This window comes from Miniopterus schreibersii, assembly GCF_964146895.1.
Source record: "Miniopterus schreibersii genome assembly, chromosome: 10".
Classification (NCBI taxonomy): domain Eukaryota; kingdom Metazoa; phylum Chordata; class Mammalia; order Chiroptera; family Miniopteridae; genus Miniopterus; species Miniopterus schreibersii.
This window is the reverse complement of record NC_138110.1, coordinates 49,088,197-49,113,705: the sequence shown is the minus strand read 5'-3', so window position 1 is coordinate 49,113,705 and position 25,509 is coordinate 49,088,197. Positions and strand designations below refer to the sequence as shown.

Here is a 25,509-nt window from a genome sequence, read left to right as displayed (position 1 = left end):
ACAAGCTCAGGGGAGGCCTATGTGGTGGCCTTGCAAACTCAGAGACCTAAAGTAACCACAAAGGGTGGTCCGAAATCAAACCTTTTTTTTTTTTTTTTTTTAACTAAAAGCAGTTTATGGTGGGTAGTCATGTGCTAGGCTGGTATCTTCTCTGACAAAGGTCAATCTTTACCTTAACTGAGCCAGTCTATTGTCTTTTTGCACCTACGATAACACATCGTTGGAATATCAAAGTAACTTTCCTTTTTTCGGACCCCTTAAAGCACAGGCACCGCTCTAGAGACCACAAATCCCCTCGCTGTCACTGAGTTCATTGTTGACTGGTAACTATCCTGCACCTACCTAAGTAAAAGAATTATGTCGATCTTTTTACTTTTTATCCAATCCCAGAGGTTTCTCTGCTTTGCTTTCTCCTGCCTCCCTAATCTATCACCAATGGATTTCATGTAACCCACTTACATCTCCTCTTTTGATTGTAATGCATAAAATAAGGTGCAAAACTGCCACTCTCTGGAGCATTATCTTAATCTGTTGAGATTTTGCCTCCCGGCAATTGTAGACAGTTTTGGCTCAAATAAACTCACAAAAATTCTTTACAGGTTTGAATGTTTCTTCTGTTGAAACCTCTAATCACAAAATTAAACTAGAAATCAATTATTAGAAAGGTAACTAGAAAATTACCAACTGTTTGGAAATTAAGCAATGCATTTCAAAATACGCTATGAGTCCAAAAGAAATCAGAATTAGAAAAAATCTGAACTTAATTATAACGAAAATACAATGTATCAAAACTTGTAGGGTGCAGCTAAAGCTGTGTTTACAGAGAAATTAATATATCAAATGCATATATTAGGAAAGAAAGAAAGCTGAAATGGTATTTCACTATTCCCAGGATACAAGTAAAACCCTGCCCGGGCTTCTGCTGACTTCTTCCAGCTTCACCCATGTCTCTCTTCATTCATTTCTCTCTAGCCACACTGTCTTTTCAATTCCTTGAATATGCTAAATTACTTCCTGCCCTGGGGCCTTGGTACAGGTAATCCTATTTGAAATGCTCTTTCTCCTTCCTTCCTCTGGCCAACTTCTCATTTTGCATGAGTCAACTGACTCCATTTCCTTAGAAGCCTTCCCAACTTCCAAGTTTGGGTTAGGGGACTCAGACATGGGCTTTTTAATCTAAACTTTGTCTTTCTTTCAGGACTCATTATTGTAATCAATCATTGTTTGGGCAATTGCTTTTTGTGCTATTAATTTAAAAATACTGGTCGTCATTCCCCAAATGCTACAAGCTTGCTTGCTGGTAGAACCGAAGCTGTCTTGTTTGTCATTACATCACCAGCACCTAGCATGGTGCCTGGCAAATAGTAGATACCCTATACACGTGTGTTAAGTAAATGTGTGAATACATGGACATTAATTAACCATCTAAGTACCCATTCAGTTTACTCAAAGTTGCTAAAAGAAGGAAATGCTCCAATATTATTGCTGTCAGCAGCTGGCACTTATTTCTGTAGCATTTACAATGCAATTTACAATCACTTTTAAATTGGGAGAAATCGCCCAATCAAGGACTCTGCCCCACCCCTAATGTTTAAGTACAATAATTTTAACTCTACACTACTGACTTTAATTTGTTTGGAAAAGGCAATTTAAAAAAAAAAATTTTTTTTAGTAAACTCTATTTATTACATCTGTTCCATGGTATGTCAAGCTAGGTGTTGTAAAGGTGATTCAAATGACTGCCATTATTAGTAACAGTCTGTGGACGAAAAAAGGGCCACATTACTAAACCTGATAAACTGAGAGACTGAAAGTAACCACCCAGGATGCTCTGAATATTAAAATTTCTAAGTAAAAGCAGGTCTTGGCAGATAGTTAAGTCTTAGGCCTGTAGCTTCCTTACAACAGCCAATCTTTACCTTGGGTGAGCCTGTCTGTTATCTTTTTGCATCTATAACATACCTTTGAAATGTCAGAGGAATCCCCCTTTCCAGACCCCTCAGGGCACAACCCCCTGCGCCAGAGCAGGAGAGCACAGAAACCCTCATTGCTATCTGTTCCCTACATACCATCTTTGTGTGCTGTAAAGGTTAATTATTAACTATCCTGTACCCACCAATGTAAAAGAAGTGTCTCTCTGTTTTACTTTTTTATCCAGTCCCAGAGATTTCCCCAGTTTGCTTTCTCCCTTCCCCTTCATCTACCAGCAGATTTCAGGTGGTGCTCCTTACATCTCCTCCTGTGATTCTAGTGTATAAAATGCAGCAAAACTGCCATTCTCAGGAGCATTTTCTCAATTCATAGTTTGCTTCCTGACAATTGTCATCAGTTTGGCTCAAGTAAACTTGTAAAAATTCTCTACAGGTTTGAATGTAAATCAAACTATAACAACAACTGTAGACATCATAGGTCCACTTTCTATGTGGCATCTCACTTTAAAGTGGTTGCTCCTCTTTGTTTTATAGATGAGGAAACCTGAGAGGTTAAGTGACTTGCCCAAGGGCACAGAGCCAGTCAGAGAAGCAAGGCTGAGGTGTGATTCCAGGTCAGCCTGACTCCAAAGCCCAGGAAGGCTTTTAGCTCCATCCTGCTGCCCATCTTACGTCCAGAGAGGGCCTTCAAGGGAGGAAGCAAAGACAAACAGAGGCTCCAAAGCAGTCTCAGCTAAGCTTGACCCCAGCCAGGCAGGTAACCAAGTGTGACCGTGGCCAACCTCTCTAGCTTCAGCTCTTCATCAGTGAAATGGAACCAATGATAGTAGATGGGAGCACACAGTTAAAGTGCCTGCAGAGGACCTATCATTTAGTAATGTGCTTAGTAAGGAAGTCATTATCAAGGGATGCTGCAAACAAACAACCCTTCACTTCGCTCAGACTAAAAATATACCTCATACGCCAGCTCCCCTTTGCCTTCAGAGGATATGAGAATGAGAAAGAATATGATGGTACAGTCAAATTCACTAAGCCAGGGACCAGGAGGCCATGAGTCCCAACTCTCAGGACGGCGGGCCGCATGGCAGGTGACCAAATGCATGTCCAGTGACTAAAGCTGCCTGGCTCCTTCCCAGAGCTGCTTCCCCTCCTCCGATGGTTCCATGATCAGGTAAAGAGGGAGGGGCCTCTGGACTCGGAATCGCTGCACCGCAGACACTCCAGGGGGTGGGCCAGGGTAAGGAGCCAATCCTGATTTTGCCCTGTCCAGGGGTCACACTACTAGGAAGGCTGTCACCTACCTACCTCTGAGGTGTGACTGCTTCTCAACCTCTTTCTCTCACTGACTGTGATTCTGAGTATCTATGAGCCCCAGCTGAGCTGGATGGGCTCTCATCTGTGAGGACAGGGGCTTCTGTGTGTGGGGTGGCCAATATACCCGGCAAGGGCAGCTGGAACATTCCATTCCTCGGGGTCCACACAGCTCATGGTGCTCACTCACCCCCAGGCCCTGTGGGATCCCAATGGACAGGCACAAAACCCTTCCTCATCTCCATCTGCTGGCTGGAAAGTTCTTTTTCCCAGTCTCCTATTGCTACTCCAGGACTTGAACTCTTTGGGATAACTGGTTCTCTTTCCCAACCCCCCTGTTTAGTCAGTTCTACCACAATCTGGTGGTATTTCCCCCAGCTTCAGGTGTCCTGTATACACCCTGAGCCTGTACTAAGTGCACTTCTGTCCCCTAGCCCCTCCTGGCTCCTCACATGTTTTTCATCAGCAGCCATGTTCACAAGAACTGTGTCACCTCCTAGTCACCCAAACCTTCTGTTTCCTTCTCGTGGTGCCAGTCCCAACCCCTCACCACTCCGCACTGTGACTGGTTTGCCTGGAAGTCACCTCAACTCACCCTTGAAAGAGACAGACCCATGAGAGAGGAGGAGGGAGTTGGTCGGAGCCCCCAGTTACATTACGAAGGTCTACAGGGTCCCTGGAGACCATCTTCACACAAAAGAACCTTCCCCACAGGAACCCCTCAGACCTTCCCGTGACCTGCACCCTAAACTAAGTGGAACTGCATCTATACTGGACACATTGCATGCACCTCCCATCCCGACGTTCTGGCTCTGAGGCCTCCCCACAGGAGCACAACAGACGGGGGACCGAATGGGGGACCAAACACTACCCTCAATGTTGTGCGACTGGAGTGAGCCATCAGTGTCCCTGAGCCCCAGTCCTTGTGGAGGAAAGCAGGGGTCACCCTGAGTGTCAGCATACAAGAGCTTGTGGCACAGGGCCAGGCACACTGGGATGCCCACAGGGAGCAGACCCACCCCCTGACAACCACCTCCACAAATAGGGGACCAGCAGCACCCCTTCCTTGACTTCCCTGGGGGCCTGATGCTCAGCTCCTGGGCCAGCTCACAGGACACCCGGCCTAGATCAGCCCTGCCAATCTGCCGCAGCCCTGCTCCCATGCTCAGGGTTGTTAGGGGAGAAGTGAGTGCTCATGTGGCCAATTACAGATGACCAATGGCTGCCTCAGAGCCAGGTGAGGGAGCTGAGTAACAGATGGTCCTCTGTGTTATTAGAGAAACTTGAAGTCAGCCAGGTGGTGGCAGGTTTCAAGCCATGTGTGGGAATTTTTACAAACACAGGCAAAGTTTACGAAGAACAATAAATAAATTCTTACTTTATCGTGCCCTCCATTTTCGAAGCTGCCTCATGGAACTGCTGGGAAGATAGTTTATACATCTCAGCATTCTACAAAGAGAAAAAGAGAACTGGTTACCAAAGAATGAAAATTCCCTCCGGCCCTGTCACGGAATGCAGCTGCATTAAAAGTGACGATGCTAGCCCTGGCCACGGAGCTCAGCAGGTTGGAGCATCGTCCTGAACACCAAAAGGTTGTGGGTTCAATCCCTGGTCGGGTTCAGTCCCTGGTTGGGGCACATACAGGAGGCAGCCGATATTTCCATTTCTCTCTCCCCTCCTTCCCTCTCTCTCTCTAAAACCAATAAAAATATATCCTCGGGTGAGGATTTTAAAAAAATTGAGAGATGCTAATTTCTTGACCAGTATCAAAGTAGACTGGTGACTGATTCACAGTTTGAGTCTAGCTCCCACTGTGGACCAACCACAGCTACAGATCCTAGAGGAGCAAAGGATGGAAGGACATGGATCCTCCAGTTTGGTGGCTGGCAACCCACCATCCAAGAGCAAATCCCGGCCTGCCACCTGGTTAGGTACATAAAGTTTTATTGGAATATGACCACACTTAGGATTTGTTTACACACTGTTTGTGGCTGCTTTGTGCTGCAATGGTTCAATTCAGTCTTGGTGACAGAGACTGCATCGCCCACAGAGCCTAAAAAATTTACCATTTTTAAAGAAAAAGTTTTCTGAGTCTGGATCTGGTCCAAGTCTTATATTATAGGTAGACTCTGCTGCCCAGAGAGATGAAGCGACTTACCCAAAGTCACACAGCAAGTGGTTGTGACAGGGCTACAGCCCAGGTGGTCTGATCCTGAGTCAGGCATGTGCCCTGCTGGCTGCCAACACCAAGGTGCTTCTTGGCACCTTGGTAACCATCTGCCCAGAGCCTTGCAGGGGGGTTCCAAAGGCATGTACTTATATCCTTTCTGAGGTTACCTAGTGCATGTGCATGTACAGAGCCAGGCTGGTGTGGGGACAGCCAGGTTTGCAACAGGGTAGAGTTGGATTAAACCCCAGGGGCCACTGCAGTATGACTCTGGGTAAGTCATTCCACTTCTTTGTGCCTCAGAGGCAAGTTGCTCCAGGCTACATAGGCCCAGAATCCAGCACTCTCCTCTTGTTTCCCCGAGGAACCAAAAGAAACACACCAGCTAGCCCCACCTGCCACCAAGAAACACACCAGCTAGCCCCACCTGCCACCAAGATACACACCAGCTAGCCCCACCTGCCACCAAGAAACACACCAGCTAGCCCCACCTGCCACCAAGAAACACACCAGCTAGCCCCACCTGCCACCAAGATACACACCAGCTAGCCCCACCTGCCACCAAGAAACACACCAGCTAGCCCCACCTGCCACCAAGAAACACACCAGCTAGCCCCACCTGCCACCAAGATACACACCAGCTAGCCCCACCTGCCACCAAGAAACACACCAGCTAGCCCCACCTGCCACCAAGAAACACACCAGCTAGCCCCACCTGCCACCAAGATACACACCAGCTAGCCCCACCTGCCACCAAGAAACACACCAGCTAGCCCCACCTGCCACCAAGATACACACCAGCTAGCCCCACCTGCCACCAAGATACACACCAGCTAGCCCCACCTGCCACCAAGAAACATACCAGCTAGCCCCACCTACCACCAAGAAACATACCAGCTAGCCCCACCTGCCACCAAGAAACATACCAGCTAGCCCCACCTACCACCAAGAAACATACCAGCTAGCCCCACCTGCCACCAAGAAACATACCAGCTAGCCCCACCTACCACCAAGAAACATACCAGCTAGCCCCACCTGCCACCAAGATACATACCAGCTAGCCCCACCTGCCACCAAGATACACACCAGCTAGCCCCACCTGCCACCACACTCCCTGCAGAGAACTGTGAGAGCCTGGCCTGAGGGGAATGAACCCCTCCTTTGACAAACCAGAATAGGTGACAGATGCCCAGATCAGAGTCAGGTAGAGAAAGTGCCCTGCCCCATCACCCATCTGCAGGGAAGGTAACCAGGGTGGGGCAGGAAGCACCTCCTCTAGAACCTGTAGAACATCAAAGGTAGAATCTGGACATGAACAAGCCATCACCCCCATCCCTGTACCACAGCCTCAGGGAAGAGCCAAGTGGGAGATCAGCATGGAAGGGTGTGCCAGAGGAGGCACACCTGGGGCAGAGCAGTGTAGAAACTCTGCTCTGGGTGGTGCTGGGGTAAGGCCAATGCCAGGCTTCCACTCCCAGCTACTGAGTGAGCCTGGGCAGTCACATTGCCTCTTCCTGGCACATGTCCTCACCTCTGAACTGGGGAGATAGCCAACACCTCCCTCTGATGACCATCAGGCAGGCACATAGCTGGGAAATGAGAAAGCTCCCACCACAGAACAGATACAAAATAAATAGGGAGTTCTCCTTCCCTCCCAGCCAGGCTGCCCTGGCTCCCACATGTACCTGCTCACTCCCAGTTGTTCATCACATCTCTCTCTGGAGCTGTATGTTTCAGCCAAGAGATCACAATTTTGCCTCAACCAGGCTGACATTCATCTGACACTGACTGTTCTGGACCAGGGAGTAAGGACAGAGATGAGTGAAATTAGGGCCTCCCCTCCGCTCTTCTGTGACACCCTGGTGGGGACTGCTGAGACTCAGTGTGTACCTCCAATTCTTGAGCTCTCACAGAAGATTGCACGATCCAGAGGCCCACGTTTTAACTTTCGCTTTGACATGTGCTGGCTGTGTTCTTTGGGTCACTTACTTCCTTGAGCCTTGATTCCTTGCTGTACAGGGTACTCCCTCCCTCACAGAGTGGCTGAGAGCGTGCCCAGTGGTTCCTGGCTCCCTATCCACGGCAGCCACTAACACTGCACCACAGAGCTTTCTAAAGCTAACACGTGCCTTAGCTAAGCACCCCCCAACTGATCCCAATCTGTTTCCTTTCCCATGAGACAGCCTCACAGCTCAGGCCTTCTCTTCTTTGGAAAAGTGTCAGGTTCCCATCTTCCAGGCCCCCCACTCATCAATGTCCCTTTCCAAGAGAGTATCCACGTCCCCAAAGGGCCCAGTGTGCTGTGGGCTGACAGAAAGCTCATTGCCTTTACGCTGACCCTGTATCCCCAGGCACACAAGCCTGCAAGGGTGAACTCAGTAAGAGGTTAAGTTGACTACAAGCTCAGAATGCACATGTGGTCAGCGAGATTTGTCACAGGAAGCGCCCACAGGCCAAGAAGTGGTTATGATTACCCCACTGCAGCTTCCTCTATTGTCTCACAGAATGACTCAAAGGAAGTCCCCTTCCTGCCCTGACTTGCCCACCCTGCCATCTGATCTGCCTGAGCAGACCTGGGACACACTGGCATTGTGGATGCCCCACTGTTGCTCCTCTGGTACGCAAAGGTCCTGGTCAGACTTTGGGAGTGCTGAGCTGGCTTCCTGTGTTCATGGCCATGTCCACCAGGCCTCCCTGAGGCTTCCAGAAAGCACCCAGACCCCTCTGCTGGCAACAGCAGGGCACTCCACAGACTCCTGGATCACACCACCATCAAGGGGCTTCTAGAAGGACTGGGGGCCACAGACATTCATACTGGGAACCCACTGAGTATTGAGACAAGTGTGCCTGCTCCAGGGCGACATCACAATTACAATAGACATTCGACCAGTCACCCCAGGTGACATAGAGGCACCAAAAAGGACAGCCTGGGACAGAGCATCAGCCTGGCTTCTAAGGAGCTGACCGAAGCCGAAACTTTTTTTTTCACATTAAATAATGTTTTTGAAAAAACAATACATGATTTAAAAAGGCAAAAGCAGAAAGGACGGGGGTAGGTATTGGGTGACCAATAAGCCTCTCAACAAGCCTCTCAACAGCCTGGACCTCAGCACTCCCCCTCCTCTGCTGTGCAAGCCTGAGGGGGCTCACCTATGCACACCCACCTTCCGGCACCAGTTCTGACACGCCTCCCCTTATTCTTCACTTACTTCTCAGAGGCCTCATCCATTTTACCTGCCGAATAATACCTCGTGGTAGGACTTGGTGTCCCACAGCTCACTTTAGCAGTTCCCCACCATGCACTTTAGGCTGTTTCCCATCTTCTGCTATTAAAAACAGTGCTGAAAGGCACAGCATACCTCTGTACTCAAGTGAGCATATCTGATGGTACATTCTAGAAGTCAAATTCTTGGGTCAAAGGGTACATCCACTGTTAATGAACTGAGTCTTATAGGATGAGCAGAAATGAGCTAATAATGAGGGGGCCTTGTAAACAGAGGCAGCAGCAAGAGGGAGCATGAGGGCACCCCAGCGTAGATGCTATAGTCACACCAGGTGCAAGGGCGAGGGAGGAGCTGGAAAGTCAGTCAGCCTGGGACTCAGCAAGGGGTGGGGGGCTGGGGTCTCCACTGCAGGCTCAGAGCCTGGATGGACCTCAGCCCACAGTCAATAAGTGGGGAACAAAGGTTTTCGGTTTTCTTTTTTTTTTAACCTTCGCCTGAGGAGTGAGGATATTTTTTCCCACTGATTTTAGAGAGAGTGGAAGGGAGGGGGTTGGGGGGAGAGAGAGAAACATTGATGTGACAGAGACACACTGATGGGTTGCCTTCCACACGCACCCCAACCAGGGCAGGCTGGGATCAGACCTGCAACCCAGGTACGTGCCCTTGATTGGGAATCGAACCAGCAACCCTCCGGTGCGCAGGCTGATGCTTTAACCACTGAGTAACATCAGCCACGGCCAAAGGTTTTACTTTTTAAGCAAGGGAGTGGTAGGGTCGATTTGTATTTCGGAAAGAACATTCTGGCAGCTGTGTGGACAGTGAACTGCAGGACCAAGAGAGTGTCTGGGTTCCCACAGCACAATCCCACGACGCCTGTGCCTGAAAAGGAGGCCTGCTACCCATTCATAAGTTGCTGGGAAGTCATTCTGAAACGCACTGTACTGAATTTGCACACATTAATTAACACCCACTGATAGTGAACTGTTATTTCTGGGGAATTTTTCTTTCTCATCAGACTCTCCTGATTCCTGATTTTGGAGTCTTTTCCTCTGCCCTATAAATGGCCACCCCTCCTCCTCCTCCTCCAGCTGCTCTGTATGCATATCTGAAACCAGGAACCTGATTTCCATTAATTAAATCTGCCATTAAAAATTAAATAACGTGAGCAAGAAGGTGTGTTATCTCTACGGGTTTCAAAAGTCGCAGTGTTTCTTCAATTACTTCCCAAGCAGTTTTCATATTTCATACTGTCTGATTTCTCCAAGGGCCTGGATTTGCAAGATCAAAAGAGAGTGCAAGGGTGAGGGGAAGCACAATGAAAGGGCTCAGAAGGGGAGGACAGGGAAACAGTCGTGAAAGGCCAAGGAAATGGTCCTGCTGCCCCCACTGAGGAGCTGGGACACAGGAGTGGGGGAGGCCTGAGTTACCCACTAGCCCCATTCTTAGGGCAGGTGTGGGCGATGGGGACAGGAAGATAACCAGGCTCATTCTGATGGCCTGCAAAGGAGTGACTTGGGAACGTAGGAGCCCTGACAGGCACACACCTGCACTGGGTGTCATGGGACATGAAGATTCTATGAGGCATTTCTGCCCTGAAGACAGAGTGAAGGTCTAACAAGTGTGTCAGGATCAAGTGAGAGGCTGCTTGGGTCAGTGAGGATGCATATGGGCCCTGCAGCCAGGTGGGCTGAACTAGGATCCAGCTGCCACAAGTGTGTAAATGTGTGCCAGTATCCAGACTGGGTGTCTTGCCTCCTTGGCTTCTTGTCTATAAAATGAGGACATTAATAGAGCCTCCTTCATACAGTTTTGTTGGAAATGATATAGATGCCAATGAGATAATGCATACAAAATGCTCAGAACAGGGCCTGGCACATGGTAAACTCAACAGATGTTTTAAGAACTTAACACCCAAATGCATATCAACCAAGGAATACATCTGGAAGAGAGACCTGGGAGTGCTCAAAGAGTGAGGAAAGGTTCCTTCAGGATGGAAACTCCACAAAAGGAGGGATTTTCACCTGTCTTGCTTGCTGATCTATCCCCAGAGCCTCTAACACTACCTGGGACATAGTAGGCCCTCGATAAAAAGTTTTAAGTAAATGGAAGGAGGGGTCAGAACCACCAGATCCAAAACCACGATACAGACATGGTCATTAGCTTAGTCAATTGAGAAGGTTTGCTGGGCTGCCACTCCGTGACCGTGTGTGCCGAACACACTCTGCACCGTCAGCAGTGGAGAAACAGACCCTACTGAGTGGGAAACATCCAGGACACAACCCGTGGAAAAGTCAGGAAGGCCGTGGGGATATAAACGAGCTCAGAGGAGTAGTGAAGTTCAGGCTATAAATTCCATAGCTTTTGCTGTAGTGTCTACTCAGGAAGTCTCAGCTGAATACCAAAATCCTCTTTGGCCCTCACCAGACCCCAGCTCCATTAATGATCGATTTCATTTAAATTTCCTCTCCCCCTTTGTCAGACACTCTGCCTCCAGAACTCTCCTCTTTCAAACCCTCATCTTGTGGTTCTCTCATTACCTGTCTGCTCCCTGCATTTCCTGCATTAGTAAATACCACCACTCCTCCTCCAACTCCTGCATGGTGGGAGACCTGTCAGTTATCACTCTTGGGGCGCCCATATCAAGCTGGCAACCAAATGTGAGTAACTCTGCCTCCTGCTTGTCTCTGAAGGCGTTTCCTTTCTTTCCATTGTCACTGCTTTCATTCAACCTTTATTATCTTATGAGTAGACTATTAGGAGGATACATCTTATTCATTTGCCACGCTAGTTCCCCACCATCTGCAGAGTGGCATCCAAGATTCCCCCTTTAAAATTGTCCTCTCTAAGAAATGACTCTGTCACTGCCCCTGATATGCTCGGTACTTCACACCATGACTTATCATTTTCCAAGCCTCCATCATGTTCTCTATGCTGTTTTCTGTGCCAATTCTTCCTCATCCACCTGAGAGAAACTCTAATTCAGGCTTTGAGACCCAACAACGTCCCCATTACTGGGCAGTGTCATTCCTCTCCCATATCCCAGGCAAATTAATGATTCCCTTCTTGGTTTCCTGACTGAGACACACTGTTCTGCAGCACCTTCCAGAGTGCACTGCAGTCATCTGCTAATGTGCCTGCTCCCTCACATGGACTGGGAACCTGTGAGCTCAGAGTCCATACTTGAATAAATGAAGGCGTTATTACTCAGCTCACTCTGATCTCTGGACTCTGTGATGAGGAGGAGTCCACATTCTCACAGTGCTGCCTCAGCATTGCTGTCATTACCTCCAACCTAAGTTGGCCAACAGCTTTTTACCTGGTGGGCCTCCAGTCCCCAACCTAGCCTCCTTGAATCTGTCCCCCTCAAGGCCACAGGGATGTTCCACCTGAAGCACATACCTGATTGTGTAAGGACCCAGCTTATGCCCTTCCCTCTTCTCCAGGGCACTCCCAACCTGTGCTTCCAGGCACCCCTCCATCCCTGGACATCTACTCCATGTCCTATTTCCTAACACCTGGCTGGCTGCCATCTGAATGTCACTCGCTAAGGCGTCAACTGCTAAGTAGAGTGTTGTGACAGTGGCTTTAAGTGAGACCCTCATCTAAGTACTTGCATTTGTGAAAAGTCTAAGGAAAGGAGGCTGTCTCTCTCTCTCTGCTATGCCATTATGAGGAGTCTAAGGCCCAGGGCTGGATTTTCTGGACCACGCCTCTTCTGTGGGTTTGGCGGAGTTGCCTAGCATTTCAGTCGCTTCTGGGTGTGTGTGTGATTGGGGGCAGGGATTTGACTGCTTTTTCCTTACAAGGGAGTGAAAAGTATAGAGCCTTGGGCATCTAGCTATAGGTATGCATACACACACACACACACACACACACACACACACACACACACTTTGCATACTATAAAGCACAAGATAAATGTAAAGTGTGGTAATTAGCAGTAACTGCACAGGTTTTTTACAATTTTGATTTACACTGAACACTAACCATTAACCACCAGACCTCTTTACCCAAGAGCTGTTTTTCACTGTGTGTATGTTTCTGGGTGAGAAGACCCACACCTCTGGAGTAGTATTTGTCAAGACTGGAGGGCTGACGGAATCCTACAGTGCCTCACCAACAAGTTGAGAGATCTGCAATAGAAGGGCTGGTCAGAGGTGCGGGGTGAGCTCCTGTTTGAGTCTAATGGGGAAGACTTTGTGTTTGAGTGTACAGGAAGGGGCTAGAAAAAATGAAGTCAGAGGAGTGGGATTATTCAAGAAAAACTTCATGGAAGAAGTATGATAAACAGTTAAGGGCAAAGAGGTTAAAGTGATGTGTGGGGGAAAATGTTTCTAAAATATCTGTGGTATGTGGAAGATACCACATATCATACAGACCTGGGGCCTGTGGATCAGGATGAAAATCCTGGAACCAAACTGAGGCCAGGGAGTGGGCATTAAAGTAGAAAGGAAGGCAAAGAGCTTTAAACAGCTGCTAAGTACAGAGCAGCATTTAACCTAGACGGACAGAAGCCATGTGAGGGCAGACAGTGAGAGAATTCAACAGTATGCTTGCAATAAACAGGACAGACAAGGTAATCTGCCACTGTAATCACTCCACAGGCAGGGTGTGCAAGGAGGCAGGGCCATCTGACGGGCAGCATCGCTGCTCTCACACAAAAGCTGGGCAGCCAGCCATGCCTTGGCGCTGCTGGTTAGTTGTTTTTTTGTGTTGCCGGGGTTTTTTACATTTGCAGAAACATATTTGGCTAAATGACTATCTAAATAGTTTGAAAACAAAATGCAAAGCACAATAGAAAATAAAAAGGAATAAAAAAATCAATAGACATGAATTTTAATTCCAGTTCTGCAACTCACTGGTGATCTGAGTCCTGCTGCTATGAATTGCTGATTCTGTGCAACAAAGAATAGCAGAGTAAAAATCTCAAGGACAACCCTGAAAGCGTGAAAACCTCTGAAGCTGGGAACTCCATGGTTAAGAAACAGGGAAATGGTATGAAAAGGGGTTTGCGGTGCAGGCCCTCTCAGGCCCTAGTTATATCAGACCTTCAGGTGCTGTGCATTTAGGTCACAGAGGCATTAAACAGATGTTTCGCTTCTTTGTGCTGATCCGTGAACTTCTACGTCCAGATGAACTGCAGAGGCAGGCTCCAGGCATGGCACCGCACTCAGCAATTCTCAGCATTAGGACACTCAGCCCTTGGTGAAGGGGCCAGCTGCACGCTCCTGAAAGCATGCCTTTAGTCCCTCTTGGAAGACTTGCAAGAGAGGGAAGATCCCCTAGGCAGGCAGCTACAAGTTTGGACACCCTGCTGCTTATAGCCTGGGCCTCCCATGGAGCTGAAAGCCGCCTCTCACCTCTCCATTACACCTCCACCTGGCCAGTCTGAGGCAGTGTGTGTGTGTGGGGAGGGGGGGGGCTTGCTAATCAAAGGGAGGCTCATGCACCAGCAGAATCAGCACCGCCTGCACACTTGTTAGAAACTGAGAACACCTCAAACTCTGTCCCAGACCTGCTCTGAAGCCAGATGCCAGGTGACCCATGTGCATGGAAAGTTTGAGAAGCACAGGTGTGCAGAGGTAGGCCTAATATGGCCTTTGTTTCAATAGCATTATATTAACTTTTCAAAAATTTGAATGCCCTTGATTGGCTCCTGCCCTCCTTAGTTCACCACAGTCCTTACACATCACTGTTGTTTTATATCTGCTAATCCATATACCTGAAATTCCTCCCAGGCTTCTGAAGGCAGCTGTGCTGAACATCAGGCCCTTAGCCTGGTGTTTATATTCCAGGCCAGCAGACTCACTGTGGTGGCACATGAGAATTACTGGGCAACTTTCAGAAGTTATGCCTGAGCCCACTCAGGAGAGTGTGAGGATTGGTCTGGGTTTGTACCCAGACATTAGTATTTTATAGAAACTCCCCCAGGGGATTCTCATGTGCAGTTAAGGTTGAGAATCACTGTTCTAATGTCAGGAAAATCTGAGCTTGAGACCTGAAATTAAACCCTGGCTTTGCCACCGACTAGTTGTGCGTCTTTAGGCAAGTTACTTAACTACTCTGTGCCTTGGTTTCCTCATCTATCAAATGAGGACAGTAAGAGTAACTACGTAGTAGGTCTGGTGCCTCCCTCAAAATGACTGCTGTAGGAAAGAGGGAGACAGTGCAGGAGACAGTATTGGTACAATAGCTGGCAATGCACTAGCACTCGCAAATGATAGTGGTTAACTGTAAGCATTCCACTCAGGAGATCGTATAGAAGAACTTGAACCTCCAGTTAACACGATGCTGCTGAGTCTTCTCGTACTAGCACCCAATCCTTCCTCACATGGCGTGGTTTCAAACATTCCCCAAATCCAGCAGGCACTCTTTGGAAAGAGTCTCAGTTGATCTATGCTCCAGAATGGGAAGGGTATCAGTCCAAGATGCAGCCTGACAAGGAAGACGACTGCCTCCTCCCTCACACAGATTATCCCCACAGGAACATGGTCATTATTTTTTCAAATAGGTTTTCAATTTCTTGCGCTCTCTCTTCTCCTTTCGGCACCCCCATAATGCAAATGTTGGTATGTTTGAAGCTGTCCAAGAGGCTCCTTACACTATCCTCATTTTTTGGATTCTTTTTTCTTTTTGCTGTTCTGATAGGATGTTTTTTGCTTCCTCATATTTCACATTGCTGATGTGATTCTCAGCTTCATCTACTCTAATGCTAATTTCCCTGTAACTTATTCTTCATTTCAGTTAGTGTAGCCTTCATTTCTGACTGCTTCTTTATTATGCTATTGATTTTCTCACTAAGTTCATTGAACATCCTTATAGCCAGTGTTTTGAACTCTGCATCTAGCAGATTTCTTGTCTCCATTCTGTTTAGCTCTTTTCCTGGAGTTTTTTGTTGTTGTTGTTCTGTTCTTTCATTTGGGACCTGTTTCTTTGTCTCCTCATTTTGGCAGCCTCCCCGTGTTTGTTTTTGTGTATTAGGTAGAGCTGCTATGTCTCCTGCCTGGGCTTGGCAGAGTGGTCTAATGTAGTAGGTATACTGCAGGGTCCAGAGGCACAGCCCCCCCATTCACCCAAGCTGGGTACTCCAGGTGTGCCCCCATGTGGGCTGGTACACCCTTCTGTTGTAGTTGAGCCTTGGCACGTCAATGGGAGGGGTTTACCCCCTTTTCTTCATGTTGCTACAAAGTATCTGTACAATAAGATTTCTGGAACCAAGTGAAAAAGTCCAACATTTATTCCCCAAAATTTCAATGTAACAAGTTAACAAACATTCAATTTAATGAATATGATCTAGTGAGATTTTTGAAGACTAATTTATCACTGTGATAGTTAGGACCCTGTTGGTTGCAAGTAGTGGAAAATTAGACTCTAAGTGGTTTGAACAACTAAAAGGGATTACTGGCTTACATAACTACAAAGTCCAGTGGTACTTCTGATAAGAATCAAGTGGTTATCGCTTCTTGGCCTTTTGGCTAAGATCAAGTGTAGAATCAAGTGGTTAAATAAAGTCACTAAAAACTTGATTATTTCCAACTCCCCATTCTGCTTTCTTTAGGTAAGCTTCATCCTCGTGTTTGCAAGGTGGCTGCCAGCACCTTCTGGGGGCCCTTTGCTTCTTTCCTTGTTCACATATAGCAGGAAAATAGAGCATCCTTTTCAATACGTGATGGAAGGGCACTCTTGCCAACAGAAAAGGTGAACGAATGAAGCAAGAAAAGACAGCATGCTCTGTGAAACCCAAGGCATCATTCTCCAAGGTTCTCAAACTTCTCTCCTTTGGGTCTATACTGGGTCATGTTATCTGAGTCAACCACTAAGGCCAGTAGGATGGATTATGAAGATTAATTTAAGCCAACAAAGGGAAACATTAGAATTGGCACTGGGTTCACTTCACTCAGAAATACATGGGATATGGGGACAGGAAAGGAAGGTATATAAATGAAAATCTAGACACTGAAGCAAAAAAGAAGAAAAGTGGATTCTAGGCAGCCTCAAACAGCAAATGTCTTTGATAGTCATTCAAAACATTCACTATCCATCCAAGCTTTAGATAATTAACAAATTTGGTATGTGGACTTTCTAAATCTTTAAATCACTAATAAAAATGTTGACTGAGATAGGAGCAAGGAGAAGTCTCTGGGTTGATGTTCATCTGTTCCATAGCATCTTCCTAATGTGGTAATTAAACCTATCACAAAGCAACTTGATCATCTTAAATTCAGCCACCTGACTCAAAAAGATGTCATTAGCCCTACACCAAATATTACACAAGAGTGCAGTTCCAATAAATCCAAACTACTTTCATAGTCTACCATTTTACCTATTCCTACAGGAAACGATGTCAATGTGAGACCCTCACAATATAAGGTGAAACCCAAAGCCCTCTCTGCTTATTCAGTTGTCCACTGGACCCAAGTGCCCCACAGGTCCTCAACATACACATATTTAATGTGCTTCTTCCTCTTTTTCCTCTTCTTATGCTTCATATTTCCTGTTGCTTTTAAATAATTTATTGAGATAAAATTAACATAAAATTAATCATTTTCAAGTGGCATTTAATACAGTCACAAAACTGCACAACTACCACCTCTATAAACATACATGTACACACATTTAGTGCCCGTTCTCAATTCATTTGGGCATATACCTACAAGTCGAACCGACAGATCACATGGTAATTCTGTTTTTAACTTTTTGAGGAACTGCCAAACTGTTCTTCACACTGGCTGAACTGTTTTACATTCCCATCAACAATGCACAAGGGCTCCAATTTTTCCACATCATCACCAACACTTATTTTCCCTTTTTTTTTTTTAAATTACAGGTGGGAAGTGACATCTCGTTGTTTTGATTTGTATCTCCCTAATGACTGACACAGGAATCTTTTCATGTGCCTACTGGCCATTTATGTGTCTTCTTTGGAGAAATATCTATTTAAGTCCTTGGCCCATTTTTAAATTGGGTTGCTTGTCTTTCTGTTGTTGAGTTGTAAGAGTTACCCCTATTTCCTTTTAACTCAATTATTATTCTAGTCAGAACTTCCAGAATATCATCTCTTCACTCCCTCTTTACCCTGAGAGTCACCAATTTCTGTTGTTCTGCCTCAGAAATGCAGCAAATCCCTTTCTTCCTCTCTGCCCTCCCTCCCAAATGCCCTACTTCAGGTCCTCATTGTCTTTTCCCAAGATAATCATGATAGCCTTTTATCTTTTCTCCCTAGCTCCAAATTCCTTCCACATAACTGCTAACTTCCACAGCATAAACTTAATCTTGTTTCTCCTCTGCTAACATTTCCCAATCTTGGCATCTCCTAGGAAAGCCTGAGCATCCTGGCTTGGTGGCAAAACCCTTCTCAGCCTGCTTTCCAGTCTCTTGAGTCCATATGCAGCAACTCTGCTCCATGGAAGCTCCATGAAGTTGAGTGCCATTCAGATACTTGCATGCTCAGTTATGCCCTGGCCAGTATTTCCCAGCCTAGAAAACAGTCCCCTCTGTCTTTCTGGAGGTTATTCTAATTTACCCTATCAGCTCTGGCTCCAAATTCATTTCCTTGGAAAGTTTTGGAGGTGCCATAGCATTATTTTTAATATGCCACTTAAGGGGCCCAGCACACCTAGGCTGCCCTTCCTAGAGACAGTGCCCACTCAGGAAGCTACTCAGGATAGTTGCTAATTGGACCAAGGGTGGGCCGGACCACAGGATGGGAATATGGACTGAAGAACACAGGGCAAGTGGGCTAGTTGAGTTCGAGAGGAGAATGGATAGAATGGAGCAGGAAGGAACAGGAAAACACCATTAAAAAGAGCATGAAAGGGTCACAAGGCAAAACAAGAGGCAGTAGGTTCCTGGGAGGCCTTAGTTACCCAACACCTTCTCACATTTGGGCTGTGGGTAGCCTTAGGGTGGCTTGAGCATAGCTCTAGGCCTCATAACCACAGTGGTGAAACGCAGAACCCCCACAGATGCTTTGTGCTGAGCTGAACTGTGTTCCCCCCAAATCCATATGTTGAAGTCCTAATCCCCAGGACCTCAGATTATGTCCTTATTTGGGAATAGAGTTGTTGTAGATAGAATTATTTAGAGTGAGGTCACACTGGAGCAAGAAACAAACACAATCTCACTCTTGAAGAGTTTACGGGCCAGTGTGGAGACAGACAAGAACATAAATGAGTTACCGCTGTTTATGTGCAAAGGCACAGTGAGAGGGAGGAGTGTCTGAAGTGAAGGCCAGGGCAGGGAGGGGCAGGGAGGACTGTGGAGGACACGATGCCAGGGCAGAGGCCATCAGGCTTCATTCCCTGAGACCAGAGCTATGGGAGGATCTGAAGTAGAGGATAGCACAGGTGGATTACAAGGCTGCTGGGAACGAGGGGCATGCAGAAGAGAAGCATTCGGGAAAACCACTTTAGGAGGCTACCGCAGAGGCTTGGGAGAGGTGACAGGGACCTGCCTTAGGGGTACTCACAGTTTTTCTCCTACTAAACCAGGAGCTTCTAGAGAACAAGGACTGTGCTCACAACAGGTAGCCAAGAAGGATGTGCTGAGTGAAAAATGGAACTCTTTAAAAGGCAGTGGTCACAGGAGCCCACACAGGTGTGAGCAGAACAGAGCGTTCCCAAACCATAACTATGTCATTCTAGTGGAAATATTGCCAGGGAGGCCGGCCAGCTTCCAGAGCACACATTAGAAAACCTCTTCTTCCCTTTGAAGAACCAGGTTCAGTTGGCTGGCGTCAGTCTGCAATACCTCTGCACCCCCATCTCACAACTTCTCTGGAAGCCTGGGGTGTTTTCCCTTGGCACTCGGCCTCCCTCAAGCAGTGTAGGCACCGCTTCCCAAGGTTCCCAGGTTCCTTCTGCTTCTCTAATCCTTTCTGGCTCAGAACAGTTTCTCTAATTTCTTCCTCAAACTTCTGAGAGATAAAACTATCAGCAAGTTGAGTTAGGAGCTCTGCTTTCAGATGGCAGATGCAGGCCCATCGTGGTTAGACTCAACTTGTCTCCATCTTTGTAATGGCATCAAGAAGAGAATCTTATGTTAAGCAAAGTAACTGCATCCATTAGGAAAAACTAGTTCTAGAATCCACCAGGAGAGGAAATACACTGGCCTTGCTTCTGAGCACTGGATGAGTTATAATATGATTGGTAATGATAATATTTTGGCTGGTGTGAGAAGATGAGCTGAGCCAAATCGGCTTTCTTTTTGGAAATAAGCAGAGAAGCAAGTGGAGGTAACAAAAGAGGAAGTCATTAGGGTGGGTCAGGGCCAAGACAACCCAAAGCTATGGGAGAGACTCTGAGAGGCTTGAGTGAACACAGCCAGGCACAGAGGGAAGCACCCACCTGAGCAGCCTGCGGCCCTGCCCACTTGCTGGTTGTAGCTGTGAACATCCTTAAGAAAAACTACCATTTTCTTAAGAAAATCTATACAATCTAACTAAAACACTTTTCAACAAAGTCCCAAACAGCAGAGAGAGAGAGAGAGAGAGAGAACACATGCCCTCCAGGGAACAAGAGGGTTAAGTCTGAAGTTGCCAGAGGCAAGGAAGGATAAAACTGCTTTGAAACTGCCTGTTTTATCTTAAAAAGTAACTTAAACTTTCCATGCTATTCCACAATATCAGTGTTTGCTTTAATATAAAAATAGCATTTCTCCCCCTGAAGCTTCATGTAAAATTGATGTTCCAGGAAGATGTGCCCTTTCTAGTCTGCAGTCTCATCTCCCACACCCTGGCACATGAATGGGCAACCCTGGGAGGCACACTCCCTGGGGTGGGACAAGCTGGCCTACCAGATCTCCATTGGCACTCCTGGCTCTGACCTGCACTGTAAACCATAAGGCTCGTTAACATACAAATATTGGCTTTCAGGCACCTCAGAGGCAAAAGATCCCATCTTCACTGTGGGCAGTCTTGCAGCCACACACAACTGCAGCTGGCAGTTCCCTAAGAAGGCTCTCACTCAACCTCCATCTACAAAAGGTAGGATGCCAGTGGCCATAGGCAGTAAAGGGGTGGAGTCAGAAAATACAGCAAAGGAACAAGTTTGGGGCCAACAGGAGTCATAGCCACCTGCCACTGAGTGCTGCTTCAGTGCCTAACAAGAACTACAAAGAACACACTGAAGATCTGAAGACTTCTAGGAAAACCCTTTGCTGTCCAAATGATGGGTGGGTTGTTCTATTGATGAAGATAGGGGGCTTCTCACTGACACCTGAACACACATTTCTGCTGGCCCAGATGACATTTCTACTCCAGTATCTTGTGAATATACTTCACTGTGTGCAGAAGACATCATTTCCAGCTAAAGGGTTTGTCCTTCTGCTGCCAAGAGCACAGGATGATGGACGTAGATGCTGCTGCAATGAAACGCAGCCGGCCAGCAGCGGCCACTCCTCTCTGTCATCCCTGTTCCCAGCCCCGAAGGAAGCGCTCAGAGGAATCCTCCCCCTCACTAACTCACTGTGCCCTCACTCACTGTGCCCTCCGGCTAGTCACCTCACCTCTCCAGGTTCTAGCAAAATGAGGCAATTAGATCACATTGATTGGAAGGTTCTTTTCAGCTTGAAGAATCTATGATTTGAGCTATGTAATCGTTAACAAGAATGAGAAAAGTTTATATAAGCAACAGAGAAAGAACTCCAAGACATATTATTAAAGTGAAAAAAGCAAGCTGTAGAACAATATACTATGATTCAATTTGGGTAAAATATATGTTTGAATATGCATTAAAAGTTTTTGAAAGGATACACAAGACAGTGTTAACAGTGGCTACTCTCTGGCAAGTGGGATAAGGGGTTGGCAGAAAAGTGGTGTTCAACTTTACATTGTCTTACATGTTTAATCATGTGCACACATGACATTTTAAATTAAATAAATAATGGAGCAGAAAGCACTCTTTGTTCCATGTGTCTTAGCATCGCCTCCAGGTCTTGCCTCATGCTGGAAAGACAGCCCTGCCATGCGCATCTTGCAAAACAGCAAACTAAAACCCTTGTCTGGTCACTAGTCTATCAACATCCTTCCAGGTGCAGCCTCTCAAATACTCATTGGTTCCTTCTGGGCAGGACTCTGGATGGTGCATTCACAACAACGCAGCAGCAGAGGTGAGCCCAAGGCAGAGCCATTTGTGGACCAACAGCCTCCTCCTCTGCCAGTCACTGTCTCCTCTGTATGGGCAGGCACCAGGACATCCAGTGCACCGCCCCCCACCTCCCCGCAGGAGTTGGTCCCCTTTCCCACAGCCTTCAGGTACCTATTTTTGGATGGCCTCTTCCTAGGCTTAAAAGCAGAGCTGCATAGGATGCCAGGATAGTCACTGCCTCTTCCCTCAGCTGAAATGAAGTCAGGTGGCCCCACAGTCCCTCCCCCAAAGCTGCGTTTTACACCACCTCCCCTCAGGGGAGTTTTCAGTGTCTACTCCCAGACAGATCTCCCCAGCTGGCTCTGGACGGTCTTTCCCTACGCAGCATTCCCTTTGGAATCAACCCCTCCCAACTGGAGCCCTGCTATCACTGCACTGGCAGCTTTTTACATTTTGTAGCAGTAACAAAGAACTTGGGCTCACCAGATCAATGCCCATTATAACAACTCCTAAGCAATAAATGGGAACTATTAGGCATGCTCAATATCTGCCCCACCCTCATCCAAGGTAGGCTGGAGCACTGGAAGCAGTGCCACCAATCCCCATAGGGCTAGACAAGGGAGAATATGAGTGAGACATCTCAATGATAGAGAGAAGAGAGGAAAAACCACCTTTACCCAGGAATCCAAATGATTCTGAAATGCTTGATTCAAAGCCTACAGATCAGCCAATTAAAAACAAATCAGCTGAAGAGACTTTTGGGCAATAAGAGCTACTTGAGAAAGGGAAAACCTCTTCCAATCAGCAGTACTTTCACCCGAGACAGATGAAGTGAAAGACAGAAGTGTCAGGGGTGAGGAACAGACACTGTATTACATTGAAGGAAAGGGTTACTTTTTAGGCCTGAAATCTGAGAGGAACAAACTACAATGTCTCCTGAGGAAGGTGGTGACCAGGATCACAAAGTTTCTAGAACTCTCACCTCATATGAAAATGAGACTAAGGGGCTGGAGTCTGGAGAAAGCTTCGTATGGACAGGGACAGACCTGTGCCTCCAGAGGGCAGACCCAGGACTATTTAGTAGAATTCCAAGGATGCCCAACATAAAGAAAGTTCAAACTATCAGAGCTCTAAAGCAAAGAAACGAGCTACATTATGAAGTTGTGAGCACCCTATGTTGGGAAAGATCAAAGTCAGGGGCCATTTGCTGGGGATGTTATGGCAGAAAGTTCTGGACAGTCAGAGGCTGGGCCGAATGACTTCCTTGGATGAAGTTTTCATGGATTTTGGCAATGAAGTTTCCATGGATTTTGTACAGGCTTAGCAGTCTCTTTACGACATTGCACTGCAGCTGAAGAATGGCCAGCTCATCACAACAGAGATTTCCAGGCCTGTGCAAAAATGACCCAGCGGTGGAGCTGAGCTTGCGCAGGCTGGCATGAGAAGACTGATGGCAGACCTCCAGAGAAGAGGCGAGCTGAGACAACAGCATAGAATGCCCCCTCCTGTCTGGCCCAGAGCAGAGGACGTGGGCCCCCGAGAGAAAAGCAGGCAACCATGCAGTTCTGCAAGATGTAACAGCTGACGCCAGCCTGGACCTAGGCCCCATGAAGTGTCTAAGCCACGGGATGTTGCTCCTGGGCCCTGGGCTCGGGGACAATTACAAGCACAGAAGCTCCCCAAATGCCCAAGGGCTTCGCTTTCTTTGCTTCAGGATACATGGCCACCCTGGGAGCTCTGAGTGGTTGGGGGCTAAAGCTTCAATGGATGCTCTGGAACAGGGCTAACGCTCACTTCCACACCCCACGTTCCCAGGCCTTCCATCTCTTCCCACACACATTAGGTAAGGACGAGAGCCTAAAGCCATCCTGGACCCACTCATCTCTCCAATTTAATCCCTCAAACTCATCGTGTCTAGTCATTCTAACCTTGAACGAATTTCCAGTTCACCACCCTCACCACCCCGTCCCCATCCCTGGTCCCAGCCAACATCATCGTGCACCTGGATGACAAGCGAGAGGCGCCTAGCAGGTCTTCCAGCTTCCACACTTGTCCAGCTAGTTTATCGTCCTCAGCGTCCACAGCCCTTTTCCCCAAGTATAGTTACATCTGCCTAAAGCCTTCCACTTACTTCCCACCCCTGCAGGTGACGCCAGGCTGCTTTCCCACAGCCCACTGAGGCCTACCTCGCCCGGCCCCTCCTCCTGGCTGGCCTCACTGCCACCCCCACCCCCTATGGGCTCTGGCCACACTGAACTCTCTCTGCCCTGGGGACATGCAAGTTCATTTCCACCTCAGGGCCTTTCGGTGAGCTCTTCCTTCTGCTCAAAACCTGTCCAGGTATCTGATCCAGATCTGTTCCCCAGACCTTTCCAGAGTTCTGACCCAGATCTGTTCCCCAGACCTTCCCAGAGCTCTGACCCAGATCTATTCCCCAGACCTTTCCATGACTACCACCTCCTTCTTATTCAGTTCTCAACTCAGATGTCATTTTCTTAGGGACAATCCCACAGACCAAGCTAATTCAACACCCCCAAGCCCTTCCTAAAACCTCCCTCCTGTCCTCACTAGCACCTGAAATACTGTTTCCTGGAGAAGAGAACACTGCCTTATTTACTGCAAACTCCCCAGCACCCACGACAGTGCCTGAGAGGCAGTAGCTGCTAAATAAGCCCCATCCCATGCCTCCCCCCGGGCAAATCGAAACCCCATCAATATGTCCCCAAAAGCTCCTCCCCTTCTCCTTCACCAAGAAATTCAAGAGCTGGAGCTCTTGCTTTCCCCATCTCCCTAATCCCCTCCCAAAGCCCTCTGGGCTCCTGTCGAAAGTGAGACAAGTCTCATGGGGAAAGGTCATAGCCCTGAGGTGGGTTAGGAATAGAGAAAAGGGCTGGCTGAGAGCTACTGCTCAGTAATACACCTGGAAAAATCAAGGCACTGAGAGAGGTGAAACTTACTATGTTACATAAGTAATCACAAAACCTTATAATGGTTTGGAGTGAAGAGATGTTGTTCAAATGGGCTCTCTTGCTCAGAAGCCCGGCACATTATAGAAATGTAGGGCACTGCTTTGTGCGAGGTCGGGGAAGGACTCCTCCCACCCAGCCTCCTCTCCCGACCCTGCTGTCCCTGGGAGTCTTCAAAGAGCCAGTGCGCCCACCCCTGTAGTAGGGGGGACACTGCAGCCCCTCAAAGCCCACCCCCCTCAAAGCCCCGCAGGACCACGGTAGTCAAGGAGGGGAGCCAGAGCTGACTCTGCCCTGCTGCTGGTGGAGGGCGAGTGCATGCCTGGGCACTGTCTAGCCTGGAGTCCTTGCTCAGCTATTTATTATCTCACCAAATTGCTGAAAACTCCTGCTTCCCTGCTCTCAGCAGGGCTTCTCTCTGTCACACAGAACCACCCATTTTCCAAGCAGCTGGCATACAATCCAGGGAAGCCCCAGTAATGAGTGAAGCATCTCTGGGGTCACTGCAAAGTCCCTGACTGGCCCTCTCCACACAGGCTATGCAAGCTGCAGGTGAAACAGCAGCTGTGAGGAGCTTGTGGCTTTGACAGAGAGCCCACCCACAGTGTCAGCTTGCCTGGTGAACTATCAACCCAGGGCCGCTGATTCAGCTCCTTTGCTGGACAATCACTCCACCCATGTTACCAGCACACCCACAAACCTGAGCGGGGTCCAGCCAGCTGCTCCCCCCTGTAGTGCTTTCTGTGGACCTACACAGAGACTGCAGACCAGGCACTAGCCATTCACTGGGGTTGCTGTGGCAACAGGCTCCTTCCTATAAATGAT

General features: G+C 47.7%; 1 protein-coding gene across 2 annotated transcripts in view; it reads right to left on the bottom strand.

The window, feature by feature from the left end:
• CHCHD6 (coiled-coil-helix-coiled-coil-helix domain containing 6) overlaps positions 1-25,509 on the bottom strand; it is a 181,972-nt gene that overhangs the window by 36,648 nt on the left and 119,815 nt on the right. For both annotated transcript variants that reach the window (XM_081149946.1, XM_081149947.1), the window contains one exon: positions 4,621-4,691. In XM_081149946.1, coding sequence (XP_081006072.1) covers positions 4,621-4,691 — 71 coding nt within the window. The remainder of the gene's footprint in view (positions 1-4,620; positions 4,692-25,509) is intronic.